Source organism: Engystomops pustulosus, chromosome 6, assembly GCF_040894005.1.
Source record: "Engystomops pustulosus chromosome 6, aEngPut4.maternal, whole genome shotgun sequence".
NCBI classification, from domain to species: domain Eukaryota; kingdom Metazoa; phylum Chordata; class Amphibia; order Anura; family Leptodactylidae; genus Engystomops; species Engystomops pustulosus.
In genome coordinates this window covers 55,547,507-55,570,813 of record NC_092416.1, presented here as the reverse complement: position 1 = coordinate 55,570,813, position 23,307 = coordinate 55,547,507, and the positions used below count along the sequence as shown (strand labels likewise).

General features: G+C 41.4%; 1 protein-coding gene across 2 annotated transcripts; it reads left to right on the top strand.

The window, feature by feature from the left end:
• The first annotated feature begins 9,068 nt into the window (after positions 1-9,068).
• Positions 9,069-23,068, top strand: SLC45A1 (solute carrier family 45 member 1). Of its 2 annotated transcripts, XM_072156184.1 has the most exons (9): positions 9,069-9,367; positions 11,702-12,115; positions 13,044-13,136; positions 13,479-13,703; positions 16,663-17,396; positions 19,106-19,259; positions 20,233-20,409; positions 21,960-22,165; positions 22,646-23,068. In XM_072156184.1, exons 2-9 carry the CDS (start codon positions 11,722-11,724, stop codon positions 22,910-22,912), a joined length of 2,250 nt encoding a protein of 749 aa, XP_072012285.1. In that variant the 5' UTR covers positions 9,069-9,367; positions 11,702-11,721; the 3' UTR covers positions 22,913-23,068. The 2 variants fall into 2 exon arrangements, with proteins under 2 accessions (XP_072012285.1, XP_072012286.1); XM_072156185.1 differs by lacking the exon at positions 9,069-9,367 and having other exon boundaries at positions 11,696-11,799.
• Positions 23,069-23,307: the final 239 nt, after the last annotated feature.

The window sequence follows — 23,307 nt, the reverse complement described above, 5'->3', positions numbered from 1 at the left end:
GTTCGTTATTCGAGACGAGCACTCGAGCATCGGGAAAAGTTTGTCTCGAATAACGAGTACCCGAGCATTTTAGTGTTCGCTCATCTCTAGTAGGCATGTTTCTCTGATAAAATGCCCAATGTGTTGTTGTTATAAAAGATAACCCACCACTAAAGATGTGTTCTGAGCCAAGTGTGCATGTATACGAACCTTCAGTAGAGATAGCTGTTGGCCGAGAGTAGAACAAAGAGTATGGGGGTCATTTACTAAGGGCCCGATTCGCGTTTTCCTGACGTGTTACCCGAATATTTCCGATTTGCGTCGATTTCCCCTGAATTGCCCCGGGATTTTGCCGTATGCGATCGCATTGTGGCGCATCGGCGCTGGCATGCACGCGACGGAAATCGGGGGCGTGGCCTAAAAAAAAATGTGTTGCGAAAATTGCACTTACCTTCACTCAGCCCGGCTCGGTGTACTCCTGGTGGACGGCGGAGGAACTACCTTAATAAATCCCGGCCGGACCCGAATCCATCGCAGAGAACGCGCCGCTGGATCGCGAATGGGCCGGGTAAGTAAATCTGCCCCTATGTCTACTAAAGATTAATTAATTAATATATCCCATAGTTTCTTGCCACTGTACTGTATGTGTGGCTCCTGTCAGCAGCTCTGATGTTGTGTCTTGAGTAAAGGTGACATGGGCGCAGCACACTAGTGGGGGGTCATTTGTCTTTATTAGCTTTTTTTACTATTAATTGTGACTTTATTTGAAGCGTTTGTGTGCCTCAAAAGTAAAGTTGTCCACGACCTGATATATATCTTTAGAATCCAGAATTGGACCAGTTCTATGCAACCATACCTTTTTGTTGTTAGTAGGACCAGGCAGGCCCGGCGCCAGCACACGGCCAACCTGGGCAAGTGCCGGGGCCCCGGGGTACTGGATGGGCCCACTCGGGCCCCCGGATCAATTGTACCAGTGTCGCTATAAGACACTGGTACAATGGATCACCATCCGGATCGATCACATTTCTGCCTCTATGCTGCGCTGGTCGGGAGCGCAGCATAGAGGCAGAAACTAAAACTCACCTGTCCCGGTTCCCACGATGCGGCGCTCCGCAGGGTATGCGACGCCTCTGAAGCCGGCGCACATGATGACGTCATCGGGTCACGTGTGCCCGCTTCAGAGCCGGGGGAACCAGGACAGGTAAAATACTTCTTTCCCGGAGGGGGGGTTTCAGTGTGTCCGCAGGGGGAGGGGGGAGGGATGGGGTCAGTGTGTAGAGAGGGGGGGGGGTCAGTGTGTCCGCAGGGGGAGGGATGGGGTCAGTGTGTTTACAGGGGGAGAAGGGGGGTCAGTGTGTCAGCGGGGGGGGTCAGTGTGTCCACGGGGGGAGGGATGGGGTCAGTGTGTATACAGGGGGATAGGGGGGTCAGTGTGTCCGCGGGGGGAGGGATGGGGTCACTGTGTATACAAGGGGAGAAGGGGGGTCATTGTGTCAGCGGGGGGGGGGGTTCAGTGTGTCTGCAGGGGTTGGGGGGTTCAGTGTGTCCGCAGGGGGGGGGGGGTGATGGGGTCAGTGTGTCCGCAGGGGGAGGTTGGGGGGTTCAGTGTGTCCGCAGGTGGAAGGGGGGGGTGTCAGTGTGTCCGCAGGTGGAAGGGGGGGTGTCAGTGTGTCCGCAGGGGAGGGGGGGTGGTCAGTGTGTCCGCAGGGGAGGGGGGGTGGTCAGTGTGTCCCCAGGGCAGGGGGGGGTGGTCAGTGTGTGGGGAGGGGGGGGAGTGTGGCCACTGGAGGGCGGCCCACGGAGGGGCCCACTAAGGCTCTGTCGCCCAGGGGCCCACTAAAACCTGGAGCCGGCCCTGGGACCAGGACAGTTAAAAATTCATTTATATTTTTATAGCTTATCCAAAAACAATAGCGACATGTCCTCACACTGCTGTGCTCTTAGCTCTCTGCAGTGAGACTCTCCACAGTTCCTCACCTCTGCTTATATTTAAAGTAGTAGCAGTCTACTGGTCCAAGGCTACAGCCGTCACTAAAAGAAGAGGGTGTGTACAGTAATTTATTGTAGAGAGCGCAGCAGTGTGAGGACACCTGTAGAAGCTACAATCCTGGAACATAAACTACTTTTACACAGTCCTGCTGCTACAAAAAAAAATACCCAGATGTAAACACCTTTCTGGGGCTTCTACCTAACACTGAAAACACATCACCTTCAATATATACAGCCCCCCTCCAATAGCTATATACAACCCCCTATAATAAATATAAACAGCCCCTATAATAAATATAAACAGCCCCCTTTCAATATATATAGCTCCACTACAATAAATGGGGGACATTAATCATAGGGGGTCTCAGGTTCGCCTATTTTTGCGCCTGGTTTGATCTTCTTTTTGGCTCCTGATCTATGATGGATCTAGTTCTGCCTTAGTAAATGCACTTTGGATTTGTCTCATGTCCGTTTCGTTTGAGCCTAACTTTGTCTCAAATTGTTAGATCTCATTTGTGAGCAATAATGAAAGGAGACTGAGAAAATGTGACAGAACGTTCAGGGCTTCATCTCTGCACAAAAAAACTATCATTGTGATGCAAATTCAGGAACTAAATGTTACAGAGATGTAAAAAAAAATAAAAAATTCTTGCTGAAATGAGTCTTTTCCTTTTTTATTATAATGTACATGAAATGGAGTCTGATAATATTCTCAGATCTGTACAATAAGACAATAATCACTCCCAGAGATGATCCCATAGACAATGATGAAGTCGTTACTGGAGAAATTTTACATTTTAAAACTGCTCCGAAGTCTTTTCCATGTTGCATGGAGGGAATTCTTCATTTGGGAACCTAAAATGTATGTTTTTAGTAATAAAAAGGGAAGTTTTTTGGAAGTGCACCTGCTCAGAGGAGGTGCATTTTCTGCGCCTATTTTGTGCCTTTTTAGGCGCACTTTTGTGATAGATCCCGTGCAAACATCTGTTTAGAACGCACTCACTATGTTAGATAAGGCGCAGGGACTCAAAACCACTAAGTGCTGAACTCTGCCGTGCGCCAGAAAATGGCGCATAAATGCGTCTAATTAACTAGATGCGCCAGATTTTTGCGCTAAAAGACGCTCAAAACAGTCTAACAGACTATGATTAATGTCCCCCAATATATTCAGCCACCCTATAATATATACAGCCCCACTACAATTAATATATACAGCCCCCTATGATAAATATATACTCCAATAATAAATATATACAACCCCTACAATAAATATATTCAGCCCCCTATAATATATACAGCCACCCTACAATCAATATATGCAGCCCCCTATAATAAATCGTCCCCACGATGATCACCGAGCTCTTATTCCCTCGGGGTGTCAATGCTCTGCCGATAGCGGCGCACTGTATGGCCAGTGGCAGGACGCCGATGTCTGTCGCGCGCTGCGAAGGCCTATGACAGAGCAGGGAACTTATGGAAACACAGCGGTGTGAGCCCAAACTACTACAACAATCTTTTTAATTAGATTTCTTTCTGTGGAATTTCAGTGGATTGTAGAAAGTATCTCTGCAGCAGAAATGTAACACCTGGAAATGGTATGTGGTGAGGATTCTCCTACCCCATATCAATGTATACAGTACGTAAATTGCTACCGAAAAATGTTATACAGGCAGTCCCCGGGTTGCATACAAGATAGGGTCTGTAGGTTTGTTCTTAAGTTGAGTTTGTATGTAAGTCAGAACTGTATATTTTATCATTGTAATCCCAGACAGAACTTTTTTGGTCTCTGTGACAATTGGATTTTAAAAATGTTGGGTTGTCATAAGAATCAATATTAACACTAAATCTTCATTACAGACACCTGTGATAACTGTTACAGCTGATCATTGTAGCCTAGGACTAAAGTACAATAAATTACCAATATCCAGAGGTCCGTTTGTAACTATGGGTCATATGTAAGGCGAGTGTTCTTAAGTAGGGGACTGCCTGTACTTCAAAGTTTGCAGGTAAATGTGATATTGTGTTTTGTCTGTTCAAAATGATTGATATGATAATGTGCCATTTTGTAATTAGACATTAGTTTAATGCAATATATGTGGACACCAAATGTAAAAAATAATTTAATATTGGTTCTTTGATGTATAATATAATAAAGATATATTTGATTTTTTAAAAATTATGTTTGTGGGTCAATTTTTTGCAGATTTTGGTGCTGAATTTTCGACGGCATCAACGTCTTTGAGGATATTTTACATACATATAGAGAAAACAAGGTAAGAGAAATTACACAGCATTTGGCATCAGGTATTGTATGCAGCTTCCACAGTGGATTCTCCTGCAGAAATGCAAAATGTATGAAAAAGCTGCAAGGAGATTCCAGAGTGGACATAAGATACACTGTAGACTTGTCAGTACCTTCCATGTATGAAGATTAAGCTCATATCATTGGTATCACATCACCCCCTAGTGTTCAATAACATGCTCTGTTATGGGATGGATAGCTGGCATAGTTATTGTTGAATTAAATTACAAAAATAGAATATTATACTAGGTCACTGCAGGACAATGATAGGTCCCTCGAGGATAATTCACTTCATCATTCATACAGTATAATATGATTCATAAATCAGCTAACAGTATCTGAGGTTATGTCAGGTTAGAATAAGATAAAGATGAAAATGAAAGGTTTCTGTATACTTTATACTTTATACTGTATATTTTATAATGGTAGATCCAGACAAAAAAATGTTTTGCCCCAGAGACAATTGGAATTTCAAAATTTTTTTGCTGTAATGGGACCAAGGATTATTAATAAAGCTTCATTACAGACACCTTACAGCTGATCAGTGCAGCTCCAAAGAGCTTCACCAGAGGTCACAGTGGGCAGAGGGGTCCGTCTTTAACTATGGGTCGTCTGTAAATCGGGTGTCCTTAAGTAGGGGACCGCCTGTATACATATTCAGCAGGCATAATAGACATTATTGGATGGAATCTGCAGACTGCATGTCAATTGTGTGTAAAGCTCCCCATTTTTGTAGTCGGACCAGGGGACATAGGGACCACTGCTACTGCAACTACTGCTACATGGGAATATTAAATGCAAAATTTAAGGCAACGTTCACACATTATGGCCCCTCTCATCTCCCCCCTCATATTGTGGCCCCTCTTATCTCCCCTCATATTATGGCCCCTCTCATCTACCCCCTCATATTGTGGCCCCCCCATCACCCCTCATATTGTGTCCCCTCTCATTTCCCCTTCATATTGTGGCCCCTCTCATATCTCCCTCATATTGTTTCACTCCTATAATAATAATTATTATTTATATAGCACACACAGATTACGCAGCGCTGCACAGAGCTTGCCAAATCGGTCTTATATGCCTTCTCTGAATGTGGTCCCCCCTCATGTGTGGCTCCCTCTGATAGTACCGCCCATTTTATTGTGACCACACATTTGCTGTGTGTGTCTGTGATGCAGGCAGGCAACGACACATTCATATCACGCCTGCCCAAGTGCTGCACACAGCAACAGAGACTCAATGATGTTTTGGGGAGTAGACAGCTTTCTGTGACATCATTGCTTTCAACTCTATCTATGTCTGGAAGACGCAGATAGAGTTGAAGTTCAGTATGGTAGTAAGAAGGCGGTGGAGTCAGTGGCAGCTGGGGCAGAGCCACCGTTACACTGATGGGCCAGTCCATCCCTGCCCGTTCCACAGCTACTGTGTTGGATGGTAGTTACCTGCTGCTGTTTATGTTGTTAGTTATGTAATTTTATGATGGTTTCCAATATATGTTGTTTGAACAGTTAAAACTGTGTGGTGCCGGTTATGAGAAGTAACAATTGGCGGAGACACTTGGAATTTGGAACAGATTAATCAAAATTGTGACATTATGGGGTACATTTACTAAGGGTCCGTGGACCGCGATTCTGTCAGGTTTCCCAAATATTTCCTTTTTGCGCCAGATTTTCCCCGGGTTTTTGGCGCACGCAATCGGATTGTGGCGCATCACGCCGGCTTGCATGCAACACAAATCGGAAGGCGTGACAACGGATAACCCGACTGATTCGGACAAACCACGGAATTTAAAAACTAAATTGTGCCGCAAGATCAAGCACTTACATGCACCAGGAAGAAGAAGGTGAACTCCGGCGGAACTCAGCGGGGAAGCGAAACATGAAGGAAATTGGACGCACAACCTTAGTGAATTGTGGCAGACCCGTATCCTCGTCGGACAACGCACAGCGGGGATCGTGACAGGACTGGGTAAGTAAATCTGCCCTTGTGAGTGCAGAATTAGACAAGACAGTCTTATAGTGCACCAGATTTATCACTCTGTTAGATGCTAGATGATAATCTAGTGAGGCTACTAGTTGGTCTAGTTTACACCAGGAAACTGTGCCAAAATGTTGGCGCATTAGTGTAGTTTTTGGCACACACTCCTTTCCCCACAAAGCACCTCCACTTTTAGCCACTTATTTTGAGCCTCATGCACAAAACGGCCCATGCTGTACTGTTGCTGTACAGAACCAGTTGACCCCGGCCACAATCACTTTAATGGCCAATACGGCCATCCATTTGAATACCTGTATTGCCCACTATACTGTAACCTTGACAGACAATAGACAGATTATGCTCTATCCTTAGCTATATGTACTGCCCGGCATCAATGTGGAGAGGGCAGCGTTGTGGAGCAATCAGGTCTCCCCTTCTGCAGCTGGCAGTATATGCTACACCCAGGTTGTGGCCGATTTGTCTGCATGAGGCCCAAACTCTTGATGAATGTGGTGTAAGACATTGGCACGACCTGGCACCACGTCCATCGTGGTGGGTTTTGGGCTACATATATATATATATATATATATATATATATATATATATATATATATATATATGTAGCCCAAAACCCACCATATTATATATATATACCACCATTATATATATATATATATATATATATTATATATAAAACCCACCATTTTATATATATATATATATATAAAAGGGGCATTAATGCCAATCCCGGGCTTTATATGAGAGAAGGTAAAGCCTCTGCCACAGCTAATATCACAGGGCTCAGTATATTTGATGCAATGCTCTCCCCTGTAAAGATGAAAGGGGGCTCATCTCACCTCAGCTACAATATAAACAAAAATTCTTTTACTCGGTATATAGTTCTCTGAAGCTAATGCTGGAAAAACAGTATGGCCTCAATGTCAGATATAATTCTGTAGGGAAAAGTCTAACTACAAACAATGTCTCATGGGGAAATCTCTCGCTTCACGTGTGATTAAGTTACTGCTGGGTATATGACAAGCCAGGCAGCCCTGCACCAGGAGATCAAACAAATGTAGATGAAGCAAGAAATTAGTCACAGCAACTTTTCCACAGCACTGAGCATGCAGTCAAAGATTGTAAAATATAGCTGTGTTTATCCCAAATAACAAAAGTGAATAAGGTCACATCGTGACTCACATATTGATCCTAAAGTTTCCCAATGTAGCAACAAAATATCACTGTGTTACTATCAAGCAATTTAGTATCATATTTCTTAATTCTATTTACTGTACCTAAAGTATGTGTCGTATGTATTATATATCTACATATTTTGTATAATCTTTCTTCTATCTACAGTCTGTAACGTATACGTATCATGTATCTCTCTTTCTAGCATAATATTGTTTTATTTTAGCTGTATTGACAGTACATATCATCTATCTATGATTATCTTTCTTCTAGCTACTGTATCTAGAGTCATACCTCCCAACTCTCCCAGTTCCAGCGGAGCAGTCCCAGATTTTGGGCTCTGTCCCGCTGGAACTTCAGCACCAAATGTGTCCTCTGGACACATATAGGGGCTCATTTACAAAGGGTCCGCGGAGCGCATTTTCGTCGGGTTTCCCAACGATTTCTGATTAGCGTTGCATTTAACAGGGGTTTTTGGCGCACGCACGTGCCGCAAGACAAGCACTTACAAGCACTGGGAAGAAGAAGGTGAACTCCGGCGGACCTCAGCAGGGGAAGCGACAGATGCAGGATCTCGGGCGCAGGATGTTGGTGAATCGCGCCAGACTTCATCTTCATCGGACCGTCCGGATTGGGAATCGTGACAGGACCGGGTAAGTAAATGTGCCCCATAGAGTTGGATGCAATGTCATAGTGATACATACAGTCACCAGCTCGTCACATCTGTGGAGAGGAGAGACCTGCTGAATAGTAGGCAGGACTGCACCAAGGGAACGAGGAGAGGTAACTAGTTTTTATACAAAAATTTTCTAACAATTATAGGAAAAGATCACAATAATAGGGAGAGCAGAAAGGGGGCCACATTGAGACAGGGAGCAGGGAGGGGCCACAATGAGAGGGGGAGCAGTAAGGAAGGCCACATTAAGAGGGAAAGCAGAGAAGGCAGCCACAATAAGAGTGGGAGCAGGTTACAATGAGATGGGGAGATGGGAGGGGGTCACAATAAGAGAGGGAACAGAGAAAGGGGCCACAACAAGAAGGTGAGAAAAAATGGGGGCATAATAAAGGGGGGCATAATAAAGGGGCACAATAAGTGTAGTAGAAGAGAGGGAGACACAATGATACACAGAGCGTGGAGGGGCCACAATAAGAGGGGAGAAAATAGGGGGTTACACAGAGACAGGGAGGGGGCTGCAATGAGTGGGGAAGCAGTAAGGGGGGCCACAATAAGAGGCGTTGGCTGGGACATGCAGACTCTGCACCCCCTTCTTCTTTTTAGGGGTTTGCTTTCATTGTGTCACCTCAGATTGTTTTCTATCTATCATGTAGCTATCTAGTATAATCTTTATTCATCTACTCTATTGGCAGAACATATCACTGATTTATACATCTATTATCATTTGTCATCTTGTTGCATCTATATATGTATGTAGTGTGATCTTTGTAGTACTGTGACTCCAATCATCTGTCTTTCTATCTATCTGCCTAGGTTATCATCTAAACTATCAGTTAGAGATATGTTCAGTGAGTGCTAGTAATTCTAATGCCAGCATTGTAATGACTGCAGCATTTTCCTTCCATGCCTGCCCCCAATGCAGACTGATGTCTGCTTCTCCATTCCCATTTCTCGTGTCCCATACCCCATCCCCAGATTTCCTGCCTGCGTTGCCCCGGCTGTGATGTGCGCAGTGTTGTGGTCTGCCATCTCCATTATTTGTAAAGAACAATAGGAGACACCAGGAGACATCAGACAGGAGAGAAGACCAGGGTAGTGATGTCAGAACACACACACCTCCCCCACCTCCACACCGCCAGAAGGAAGCATCCTTGGGTGTAGGGAGGGAGGATGCTGCAGACTAAGCCTGGGTAGCCCTGTCCATTATCCATGCTGCAATCCAGCCTCTGAGAAGAATGTCCTTAACATTACAGGTAACCACACATGGGAATATCCCAGATTCATGCAAACCATGTCAGTGCATTTTGTATTATGTATTGCTTTAGGTATATTTATTGTGGAATTCCTGTTTCTAGTTGCTTGTCCAAATTTGATGCACACCTTGTGAATGGTACATCTGCTTCCGTTAATAATACTAATATAATATGTGTCAGTGACACATGTGATATGTGGCAGTAGAGTAGCACAGTCTTCATTGTCCATAGTCCAGCTGGATGCTGCTTCTACTCCAAGCCGTATATTATTCATCACGTGCCAACATAAGATGTATATAGCACATTATAGAACTGAACCTGCATACATTTCATTACTCATGCTCATGTTGTTGTCTAGTCTGCAGTGGTATCACGTTAATATTATATTTGTCTCTGTCTCCGGGCACTATAAACTCTCATGTGTCATTGTATCTGATGCCTACTTGCAGTCTTTGTTGCTGTTCATATTTCTTTAATTGACATATATTTAGAATCTTAGTGATCACCATGCATTACACAATCCTTTATGATTTCTTTGGTATACATATTTTTCTTGCATTAGACTGTCATTGTCATTATGTATGTGTAGACCATGCAGAATATTGTGGGTTGAGCCAGGGGTAATTGTAACCTATACTAAATTAGAACATTTGACCGCATCCTCCACCAATTTAAGGCTCTGATATTGTACATAATTCTGATAATTGATATTATGACATAAATTACATATTATATAAAACACACAAACATATATATATATATATATATATATATATATATATATACATATAAATGTTAGGTCTCCTAATGCTTAGCACTTATACACCAGCAGGGCCTATGAGCCTATAATTCAGCAAAGAGCATGGCTAACCCCTCCTGACTCTGTGCTGACTCAGCTTGTGGCTAATTGTGATTCTCTCTTCATGATGTGCTCCCACATCAGATACAATTCAGCTTCCTTTTGCAGTATCATCACTTCCTGCTGATGAGTTGCCATGAGGGCAATAAATTGTATATAACATTATATTAGATGAAAAGTGCAGTAGAAGGCATGATCCAAACATCTATTTGTGCTATAAAATATTTGATTTGGATAGCCAGCTATAATTTCATATGGCTAAATGTTAAAAGACATAGTTTGAGTGGTTAGTCTTGGAAATTTGCAACTGAATTTTCACCTTTTTGACCCAAAAATCCAAGCTGGAGTCTGCACCCACTTGATTTCAGGGGAGATCTGTGTTGTAGTCAATGAGTAACATGTCAGGATATGAAAGTACATACTATTTTGTGTCAGATGTTTCCAATCAACATACCCAGCAATATGATGACCCATGCACCTAAACCTCCTAAACCTTTACAAAATGCATGCGTTAACGCCACGTGTGAATGCATCCTAATAGCACCAGAACCAAACTGTGCTGGGCTGTGTCACATACACAGATCTACATTAGAAGTGTTTTTTTCTAGTCCCTAAAGTAGTTTTGTTCAGCATCCACTTTTTCTAGATAAGAGTAGTAGTATCTCTGTGGCCATACATACAGAAGAGCAATAGTAATGTGCTGTGTTTATAAGCACAGCATTAGAGTAGCAATACTGAAGAGTGTAGGGTTAAAGACATCTTTCCCAATGATCTCTAAGTATATATGCTAGTATCAGACTTAGTGAGTGGTTTTGGTAGCCATGGGGCTTTACAGTTACAATTCCAATAGTTAATATTCAGATGATATAGTCAGATGATATATACAGTGACTGTACACACAACACATGCTGGTGTCTTTACTGCACTCTATAGATCTTATCCTATCCCACAAAGCTCAGAGTGTATCTAATGGTCCAAAAAATATTGGAAATCGCCCTTCTCTTGGTGGCTCCATGGCTGCAATAGCTTAATTCCTACTGATAATTTTTCTATAAGCAGTACCTAAAGCATTTCACGCAACCAACACTGTGTACTGAGAGCAATAACACTTCTCTACATAGATGAGAATCTCCTGTTTGCCTGACAACCCAAGTTTATATTTAGAAGATTTAGCAGGTAATACATTGACATTCAGGGAAGCTAGCTATAGGTGCTATAACAGGTACAGATTCATATTTTTTCCAAGAGGAAAGGATCATTATTCTTGAATAGGGAGAACAGATGGGGAATGACTTCTAGGTACCCCAATGAGGACTTCTCTCAGAAGCAAAAAAATGTGCACAAAGAAACTAACACAACTAATAATTTTTTCTCCTCTTTTAAATTTCACAAATGTAAGAATAAGCTCCAAGCATCCATATAGAGCAGTACCAAATACAGTATAGATTTTCAGTAACCAAAGTTCTTTTTTACAGAAATAACAGATCACTCCAACATGTCTTCATCCGTAACGTCGCCATCAGCTGACCCCACGCTTCCAAACATGGTTACTCAAGAATTCTGGAGGCCGCAGGTGTGTGGCTACACTTCATCTGTTACGGGTCATATCAGCCATCGGGCCAACAATTTCAAAAGACATCCAAAGAGAAGAAAACTTGTACGGCCTTCACCTCCTCCTCCCCCCAACACCCCATGTCCTCTTGATTTGATTGATTTTGTGGACCTTCATCCTCGGAGATCTTTTATGGAACTGTTATTTAATGGGTGCATATTGTTCGGAATCGAATTCTGTTATGCAATGGAAACCGCGTATGTCACACCGGTTCTTCTTCAAATGGGTCTTCCAGATGAGTTCTATAGTATGGTGTGGTTTATCAGCCCCATTTTGGGTAATAATGTTTTTTATGATGAATTTGGGGCACATGCTTAGCAATTATCATATTGTAGCCTATACTAATTCACATAATAATAATAATATAATAATAATTCCTTTATTTATATAGCGCACACAGATTACGCAGCGCTGCACAGAGTTTGCCAAATCAGTCCCTGTCCCCAATGGGGCTCACAATCTAAGCAACCTACCATTATGTTTTGGAGTGTGGAAGGAAACCCACACAGACAGGGAGATAACATACAAACTCTTTGCAGATATTGACCCTGAGACTTGAACCAAGTCCCCTGCACTGCAAGGCTGTAATGCTAACCACTAAGCCACCGCGGATGAATGCTAAATATTGATTTAGTAAGAGATTAGGGTCTAAATCTAGAAGCCTGAGTAACCTGGTAGGTAGTGATTCTGTAAATCCGTGTTAGTTATTGACTTAAGTATCTATTAAATAAGATACAGTTATTATAGACATCGTTCATTGGAATTTTATAGTTTCTATGTGAAAAAAGTTGGTGCTGTTTCTGTACCAATGGGTCTCTAAGTTTCCTAGTTGCTTCCATCTATGTGTCCCTGGAATGCATAATATCTGCAGAAGATTAGATCTCTTGAATTTAGTAGGTCCAATCCCGAGCATTTACCTACCTAAGCAGTAAGTGACATGTCATATATTAATTTCTACTGTGGATTTCCTCCACACGACTGCCCTCAATCTTTTTCAATGTGTCTGAACAGAATTGCATAAACCTCATTTACATGCATGAGATGGGTGCACATATAACTAGGACATGACACTTACCATATTGTTGGTTCCATCTCACATGATTTTTTTAAAGCTAATATCTAATAAGGATAGTCTTTTAGTGGAACTTTACTGTAACAGAATAGAATACATTTGTAATATCTAAAATGTTTTCTTTCATTTTTAGGGTTTCTGCTCCAGCCATTACTGGGGGCATGGAGTGACACCTGCACCTCTAGATTTGGTAGGAGGCGGCCATTCATACTTGTCCTTGCAATAGGTAGGTATACAACAAATGGTATACAACAATGTATAATTCCCAAACTATCTCATACTTTTATTTTACAAATATATTGAAGAAAATTCAAAAATGTTGTTATAATGTTATACTGACTACATAATACTCTAATTCGTGTTCTTTAGAGATTGCTTTCTCAGTAATCTTTGAATTATCTTATGTATATTTGAAGGTAACAGCATCCAGTATGCATCAATTTTTAGCTCCTCACTCTGATGATCCATTTGTTTACTAGAAACTTTCCGAGAACTTTTCAATCTATATTCATAATGATTCTTCTTGCCATTGTCTGGCACATCATCATCCTGTTTTCTGTCTTCATAGGCGCCTTATTTGGCCTTACACTTTTACTCAATGGAAGAGACATAGGATTGTCTGTAGCAGATACAAGCATGGATCATAAATGGGGCCTCATTCTTACCATCTGTGGAGTGGTGCTCATGGATTTCAGTGCTGATTCTGCAGATAATCCTAGCCATGCCTATATGATGGATGTGTGCAGTCCAGAAGATCAAGATCGGGGCCTGAACATTCATGCTCTGCTAGGAGGTAATTACTTACTGTAATATGGAATAAATCTTTTACAAACAGGGCCTACATCAGAACATCTAGCCTCAAAGAGAGATATTAAAAAAGCCGGCAGCTTTTGTGGTGAGTGAGGGAAATAATGTACCTTGAATGCTCTCCAATAACACAGGGGACATGGATCAGATTGCCGACGGTGAGTCTTGTGATGGCCATGCAGACTATTACAAAAAGTAGCAAAAGAGACATGGTTTTCTTGTCCCATCTTGGAAAACTTATTTGCATATTTCCCAAAATCCATTAGTGGAGCATCAATGACTATAAGTCTTCACAACGCCTTAATTGGCAAAATCTCTGTAAGTACAACTCTTACTCCCTGACCCTCAGTCCATGACATGCAGGTTACCTGAGAAAAGCAGGATCAAAGAAAGGACAGTGCTGCATGAAGGAGTTCCCAGGATGGGGAATATGGTGAAAGATGAGGGGACACAAGTGTCTTGTAAAATACCTGCCTTTTTAAACCTAAATAACATTGATGGTTATGTTATATAGAATTGTTTCCCCTAAATCCCTTCCTCATCCAATCCCTTCCCTTCCTTGGTTGAACTTGATGGACAAGTGTCTTTTTTCAACCGTATAAACTATGAAACTATGAAACCTGTTTGCAATGTAGCCAAGATTGTATAATGTTTGGGGAGACGAAGAAGGAGACACAAGAATGGGGAAAGAGCCTGCCAATGGCCACCCACAGCTTAATGGTGGAGTGGGGATACAAGTCATCCATTATCGTCAAGTGAGAGGTCATAAAGTACATGTATACAGTATTTCTGAAAGGGCAGACCATGGTGGATTTTGCTAAATCAAGCTTTTTTTTTGAGATCAGGACAGGTTTGCCAGTTTGCCATTCATTTGCTAAATTCAGTGGATGTGTTGAGGTCTATTTGTCCCCATCACTTTATGATACTTAGGCTGAATACATACAGATTTGTTCTTACTGTAGTCATTTGCGGCTCTGGGGTTGCTGTGGCAGCCATACTTGTTGTTGTAACTCTAGAGACAAAATTACCAATTAGTCATCACTCTAAGAAAAATGTCAGCCAAAAGGATTAGATTCTAGCAGGACAGATTTGGATGTGTTACAGTAGGTTGATGGCAGAGTTGGCTGATGTAACAGTCTTTTGTAATGGGTATTCCAGGATTTATAGTCACAATCTTCTTTACTGATGATAATCATAAAAATGTATTTTTCTTATCATTTCAATTTAGCTTTATTATAACTCAATATTTAACATGCACCAAAACAAATTATTAACCCATTTGCATAAAGGCCCTTCTACGTGGGGCAACCTGGCAGATGAAGATCTGAATGGGACATTTATTCACAATGTTTGCCCCCTTTTTGCTGCATTTCAGTGCAACAGATCATATCCACCGCATGATGATTAATGATTTATTTCCAATGAGCAATGTGATCTCGACAATCTTGAATGTTTTATGTTGTATAATAGATTAAATCTCCAGATGAATACATAGGACCAGGAAATGATGTTCCTAAGAAGTGCAGTACCCGATATTGAGTCTGATAACTGACTATTGTTAAAGCCTATTGCTCTTTCAAACCACCCCTATCTGTCTCATGAAGAGAATAACAGAATTATAGTAAATAGTGACACTTAAACAAGCATATATAATAAAAAGGGGTCCAGTAAGGAGAGGGATGCAGCGAGTTCTATGTATACCCCTGATGATGCATAAGTAGTAAAATGCAGTGGCGTAACTAGAAGCTGACGGGCCCCAAAGCAAAGTTTGTGCCAGGCCCCGACTATAATGTATGGTTTATAGTAATAGTCTTCTCATATGGGAAAGAGACACCATAAGGGCCCCCTAAACCTCTTGGGCCCGGGTGCGACCGCAACCTCTGCACCCCCTCAAGTTACGCCCCTGGTAAAATGCCTTTGCATTATAAATAGAGGACAGAAATGGACTTTGACAAATACTAAGCAACTCTAGCGTAAACCCAAATCAATAACATGAACTGGACAATTAACCCGCTGTTACTGATACCAATTATTACATTGCAAAAGCATTTGGTTATCACGGATCTTTAATTACCCATTGAGAATGACGACTTGCTAAGTTTACACATCCACCTTTACCATAAGGAAGTGGCAGTGTTTGTTCCAGTTTCTATATTAAAAATTTGAGGGTGTAGTTCACCAAGTGTAAGTTGTAATAAAGCATCACAATATGGGTGAGGAAGCTTCTACTTTACCTTAGTTTACATACTGTGTCATATATGTGTGGATGAAACTAACCTTCTTAAAGAGAATTTGCCATTCAAGGCCACATTTGAAAACATGTGAGATTTAAAGGCCATGCATGCTACAGTCTGGATTCTGAGAAGGAAATATGCAAATACATTTTCCAAGGTAGGATAAGGAAAACTTTGCCTCCTAGCTACCTTGTGAGATAACCCTCCTTTATATCAAGCATGACTTGCAGGAAGCCTAGTAACAAGATGTGGGATAACAATGTTTCATACAAAGACTTGCAGAGGTTTTGTCAGTTTTAGCTGTCACTCTATTTGTCCCTCTGGTCACATAAGATTATGAGGCCGCCTCATTTGTTCTTGTTCTAATAAATCTAACATTAAAAAAGTTTACAACTAGTTTTATCTCCTACTCTTGGTTATTCAAGAAATATAAAGTAATAAGATTTTAGTGATAGATGAAACAAAGTCATTCCATGGTAAGACTACACACCGTTTAGTACACTATGGAGACACAAAAACATGTATAATAGTTAAAGACACAAGACAATAGGAATTTTTTAAATCAAGGTCATTTGACTAAAATGATTTTTTCATTTTCAAAACTTTGAAACAAGAAAACAATTAGGTTGAAAAATATGTAAACAACTTGTCAAAAGAGGTGTATTTAAAGATTTATATTTACTGGTACCATTTTGTGCTTTATTCTCTGAGGCCTTGGCGGAGGTTTTGGTTATGTGGTTGGCGGCATTAACTGGAACAAAACAAAGTTTGGAAAGGCAATGGGAGGACAGTTACGAGTGATCTATACCTTCACATCTATCACTCTGGCCATCACCACCATCTTGACCTTGTTCAGTATTCCTGAGAGACCTCTTCAGTCTTTCAATAAAAAGAAGAAAGTGATGAAGAGTCCTAGTCTCCCTCTACCTCCTTCACCCCCTGTATTTTTTGAAGAACAGGAAAATCAAACAGTGCCCTCACAAAATTCCAACCATTTGTATGCCAGCTTCACCAGTCCAATCTCTCCACTCAGTCCTCTCACACCAAAGTATGGCAGTCTGATCAGCCGGGACAATTCCTTAACAGGGATCAATGAGTTTGCTTCCTCATTTGGCACCACTAACATTGACAGTGTTCTTATTGACTGCTTCACTGGGGGAAATGAAGGATTCTCGTCAACCTCTGGAAGTTTACCAAGACAAGCCAGTAGCCTTCCCCGAGTACCTGAAAGTCTTTATTGCAGTGGAAACAGAAGCATGGATTCTGTAGAGAACTTGACAAGCCCTGGTGCTGACAGGAATAGTCTACGAGTGGGATCTCTTGATGCACCAAAACCTAGATCATCAGGAATCCTGAAAAGGCCACAATCCTTAGCTATTCCCGACATAGTAACAGGGACATGCCCAGAGAGCAGCCGAAGACGAAATGTCACATTCAGTCAACAGGTAAAAGTAGCAAGATTGTTACTTTATTTATTTTTGTTTGAATTTTTTATGAATCTTTTTTTATTGTTCTGATGTTTTTATGCCTTTGAAAGACAGCGGTCACATCTAGCCACAGATTTGTCTTTTAAGAACATTTTTGATAAATGTGCCACATTTTTCCTTCTTCATTATGCCATCTTTTTATACTTTACTTTTGATCTGTGTGTGAAAGACTCTGGGGGATATTTCAGTGGCATAGAAGCCCTGAAAAAAATCACAAATGCGAACTTAATGCTAACAATTGTGATTATTTTCCCCAATCCGCCACCTTGGCGCGGCCAAGCATCACAGAGGATGCGGCCGGCCGGGAGTGGACAGCGCGGGGCGTTACTGTCCCCAAGCCTGCGCACTCACTGCAGCCGGCAAATTTTCATGTGTGGTAGGGCCTAACATAAAGATGAACTCTGCGCAAGACCCCATTGGATACATCAAGAGACTGGAGCCTCTTGATGTATTGGGCTGTGCAAGAGCAGTGGCAGGGCATATGATATATAACCCACTCTATGTTCAGGGTGTGGCACATGGTACAGGTAGTATTTCAGAGAAAACTACTTTTGAGGTCCTTACCCTGAGCTTATGGCCTAAATCCCTAAAATAATTTTTAAGGACCTTCTGTCTACCTCTTACTATTTCATTGGTGCCAATGTGGACTATGACCACTGGATCCTTGACAGCTCCTCCAATGATCCACAATGTGCAGATTTTCTCATCTTTTCTCAACTTTGTCAAAAATTGTATAAATGAGGCTAAAATCTGTCTAAGTAATAAGTCACACCCTTTCTTCCCTCAACATTTACTAAAATAAATACTGGCATATATGGTTAAAGTAAGGGAGCGAAAAGCAGGATACCATATTATAAGGATAAGCCATCAGTATTATAATAGTGGAAGACACTTTTCATAAACATGTCACACAATAAATAACAAAGTATACAACGTGGAGTATGAATGAAAATGTGTAGCATCAGTGCTACAGTAAATACAAGATAAGGAACATAAACTGTTCATTCAGAAAGTCAACATTTAGTAAGTCACAATTGCTAGAACATCCCACTTGGATATGTTAAAGGGTCCACACGTTTCAATGGTTGTAGGAGTATATACCCAAGGGGAACAGAAATAGGACATGAGGTGAGTAAATCATGTAGCATGAGATATTCTGGTCCCAAGTATGGACCTTTCGCATATATTACAAGGGGAAAAAATTATAGATACTAGAAAAGGACTACAGATAGATCATACAGTCTACATTGATATGGTACCTTAACCATTCTAGGTTTTTTAGAAGTATTTACCCAAGGTGGATAGAGATAGGGTGTTAGGTAGAGCATGAGTGGCTCAATACCATGCATGATCATGATGGTTGATGGTTTGCCAAAACTTGTCAAGTGGGTTACAACAAAACTCTGATGTCGGTGACCAGTCTAATGACTTTACACCTCCGTTCTCCATAATGCTTAGGTGTTCTTCAATATACAATACGGAATTAGGCAATTTGATGTCTCCTGAAGGATATTTTAGTTTAAGAAACACATTTCCACACATTTATGTTATTATTTTGTTGACTTCAGTTCCTGTTAAGGCTCTTGTGCATGACTTAATGTTACATGGTTTGATTTCTAGGTGTTTCTCACTGTAATGTATGCTGATATGGAGTTCTTATGGTGCAGGTGGCTAATATTTTGCTGAATGGAGTAAAGTATGAAAGTGAACTTAACGGATCAAGTGAGATTTCCCATCGACCACTTTCAATGAAACTCCTGTGTTCATCCATCTGCCACATGCCTAAGGCTCTACGTAACCTGTGCATCAACCACTTCCTAGGTAAATTCTGTGATGCTAGATTTCTACAGGGCTGTTATAAAAGGGACACCATTTTCTTGCAGATATGGTATGGACTGTGTACACAGCGGAATAACCACACTCCATTCCATGGTACTGTAACGTGTACAGTACATCAGTGTAGAAAATACACTTTAAATCCTCACCATGTGGAGGGGTCTTAGGCGTTCAGTTAAAGTATATATTTGAAAATACAAAACTGGTGAAGTGTATAAAACTTAACTTTTAATACAAAATGAGTTAAAAAGGGAGGATTATGTTATTAAACTGGATTGATATATCAAGTTTGATACATATAGTGTGAACAAGACCGTAAATATATTGAGGAAGTTGGGGCAGTCATAGGGCATGTGTACCTCGGGATACGTCACCTTGGGTTTGTTGTGGAGAATTGTCAACAAAGAGAAGTGTATGAATGGAATCGGGGCTGTAGTGCTTGGTGGGGTTCAGTAAGGGCATTCCCACTACCACTGGGGAAACTATCACTATTGTGCACTATTTGGTGTAAACCTATTGCACCCTATGAGTCTCAACTCGGGGGTGTAGTCCTATTCAGCTGCCACCCTGACAGAAACCTGCCCCTGCAAAAACCAGTACTAGACCTGGTCAAGGTCCCATGGAGTTGGTTATTTGTGAAGGTAGTCCCGACATAGCATGTTTCACCCTGTGGGCTCATCAGAGGATCCAACAAAAAAACAATTATTTTTGTTGTGGAATGATGAAAACCTACAAAAAACCTGTATCTCAATGTGAACAGAACAGCCTAGGTATAGCCAGTGCAATAGGCTTACACCAATAGAGAGTCTCCCCAGTACCAGGGGGAATGCTCTTACTGGACCACAGCCTCACTCACATTGACACATTTTGGGGACAAACCCAAGGTCACGTATCCTAAGGAACACCTGCCCCGTGACTTTTCTCAGGAACCTTTTCACATGTGTTTTTTGTTTTCCAGGGTGGTTATCCTTTGAAGGCATGCTGCTATTTTATACCGACTTTATGGGAGAAGTGATTTTTCAAGGAGATCCAAAGGCCCCTCACAATTCGGAAGAATATCATAAATATAATGCAGGAGTTACTATGGGATGCTGGGGGATGTGCATATACGCCTTCAGTGCTGCATTTTATTCAGGTACCTTAACCATACGTACATTAACCTAATGTGTGTGCTTGAAGGAGAAAAGGCTTGATATTTATATTGGTAAAAGATAGATATAAGTCAATATGATTAGTGTAACAGTGGGGGTCAGTTGTCTTAAAGAGACAGTAAGCTTTGAGTAGAAGTTACTCTGGTTAGCAAAGACTAAGGGATTACATGTATTCACCCAGCATAGGGAATGAGAATTCAATGTAACATCTGCAGAGTGGCTTGCGACTAGCGGAGAAGACAGAAAAATAAAAGGTCAAGGTCAGGAAGTCCAGGTCAGATATAAGAGAAAACCCTAGCATTTTTCCAGAAGAAAAGACACAGAGCAGGGTCAAATATTCCTGAGAAATAGTACTTAGAGGGAATTCATAACTGTGATTTTCCTACCCAACTAACTGCTCTGCCATGTAGGACTATGCCCACATATGTAACCTATACGTTTGCTTTTATTGTCCAACTGCTGCTTCCAGGACAAAACTTCAATTAAAAATATGCAAATTAGGCTCTTTGCAATAAGTGCTTTACAAAGCACCACAGGGCTCCGGCTGCATATCTCCACACAAAGCTGAAGGTTGAAGGCTGAGAGAAGGTGCTGGGAAGTGGCAGTGTAGTGGAGGGTATTCTTATAGCTGTGGAGCCAAAGCTCTGAGGCACTCTGGTAACACCCCCTCCCCCATACATTTTAGCCTAATTTGAGTATTGATAAAGTTTGGCATTGAAGGAGTACCCCTATAATAACTATATACAGTCCCCCTATAATAACTTCATACAGCCCCTTCAAATAACTATATACACCCTGTATAATAACTATATACAGTCTCCCTATAATTAACTACATACAGTCCCCCTATAACAACTATATACAGCCTCCCTTTAATAAATAACTATATGCAGACTCCTATTATTGCTATATATACACCCATAATAAATATCTACCATCCCCCTATAATAACTATATACAGTCCTAGATAAAATACTAAAATTGTACTCACCTGCGCGCTGTCCTCGTCTTCCCTCGGGGTGTCAGGCTGGATATGGGATGTAAACAAATATGGTAGTGCCCTGCTTTGTTTACAAAGCCCTGCGCCATCTTTGTTTACATCCGATCTTCTGTGGCAGAGCAGGGAACTTATTGTTCCATTGCTTTGCCATAGACTAAAGTCCGGCACATCGGCGGAATTTTGCCTGAGGAGCCCGGAGCAAAATACACTGTTGGTGATTCGGGCGGTTATGTGACCACCCGAATCGCCCACATTTGGTGGGGGCCGCTTTAACGGTAAAGTGGTTGGGCCCTGGTTCTGCGATATATCAACCTGCACCATCAGATATATAGTTCTACATAATGTATACAAATAGAGAGACAGACAGATAAATAGATAGATAGATAGATAGATAGATAGATAGATAGATAGATAGATAGATAGATAGATAGATTAAATGTTACTGCGTGTGGAAGATGTAGATATGATCTAAGCAAATCAAATGTATAAATACAGATTTTAACACTTGATATTTCCGTGTGTTTCTCCAATCAGCTATGCTGGAAAAGCTGGAAGAATATTTCAGTATCCGCACTCTGTACTTTATAGCATATCTCGCATTTGGACTGGGAACTGGTCTAGCAACATTGTCTAGCAATCTGTACATAATCCTGTCCTTATGCATAACCCATGGAATCCTGTTCTCCACACTCTGTATTCTGCCTTATTCACTTCTATGTGATTACTACCAGAACAAGAAGGTGGGTAATGTCTTATATTATTTTGGGAGGGTGGGGTCGTGTTCTGTGTACTGTCAATTTCAGTCACAACTGATATTAAAAAATGTTTTCTACTAATAACACTTATCCAAAACCCACTGGATAGTGGATAGTTGTTCAACTTTTTTTTAGGGTCCCCATTCTCTGGGGTTACCTAAATGTACTTTTCCCAAATGTCCTGATGTTGCACTTTGTTGCCAAACGCTGATATCACATCATCAATCAGTACGATAGGAAATAATACAGCAGTAGCTAAGCATGCCACCACTCCAGCCACAGTGGGCACCTAGGAACTCCCATTCTTGTGATTACAGGGCATCTGACCAGTCAGACTATTACCCCCTGTCATCGGATGATAGAAAGTGTGAAAAACATATATTTAGTAAAACTTTCTGGTCTTTCTAAACTTAATTATTCATTTCTACCCATTTTTGAAATGTTATCTTTTTTGTTTTTCTCTAGTTTGTATGTTCAAGCACAGATGGAACCAAGCGTGGCATGGGTGTGGACATATCTCTGCTCAGCTGCCAGTACTTCCTTGCACAGATACTTGTCTCCATTGTAATGGGACCCCTGACGTCTATGGTTGGCAGTGCCAGCGGCGTAATGTACTTTTCCAGCCTCATGTCATTTGTTGGCTGTTTCTATTCTTCATTGTTTGTCATCTATGACATCCCACCAAGTGGAGACCTGGATGATGAAGAACAACCGCTGCTGATTAATATCTGAACAAAGGACATATTACAATGTGACTTTGTTTTTAAAAGAATCCCCTTTCCGGGTGCTGTGCTGTCTATGGGTATTTACGCCCCGTTGGCCTTCTTAACTTCCATACAAAAGCTGAACAAAACTGTACAAAATAAAGCATTAGCCATGTCACAAAGAGTATCTGCATTCAGCCTCTATATAATACTATACAGTGTAAGTGACAACGAGGTCTATATTAACCTGCCTCTTTGTATCAAATCTTCCAATTAACAATTCTGGTGTATCTTTACTTTGAACCCTCATTTATACCACCTCATGGTTCCTTGGTTGCATGTCTCCTAAACTGGACAGTGCCAGAATCTGTAGGGGCCAACCTAATACCAACAACATAAATTATGCTTTTGCAGGTTCTCAAT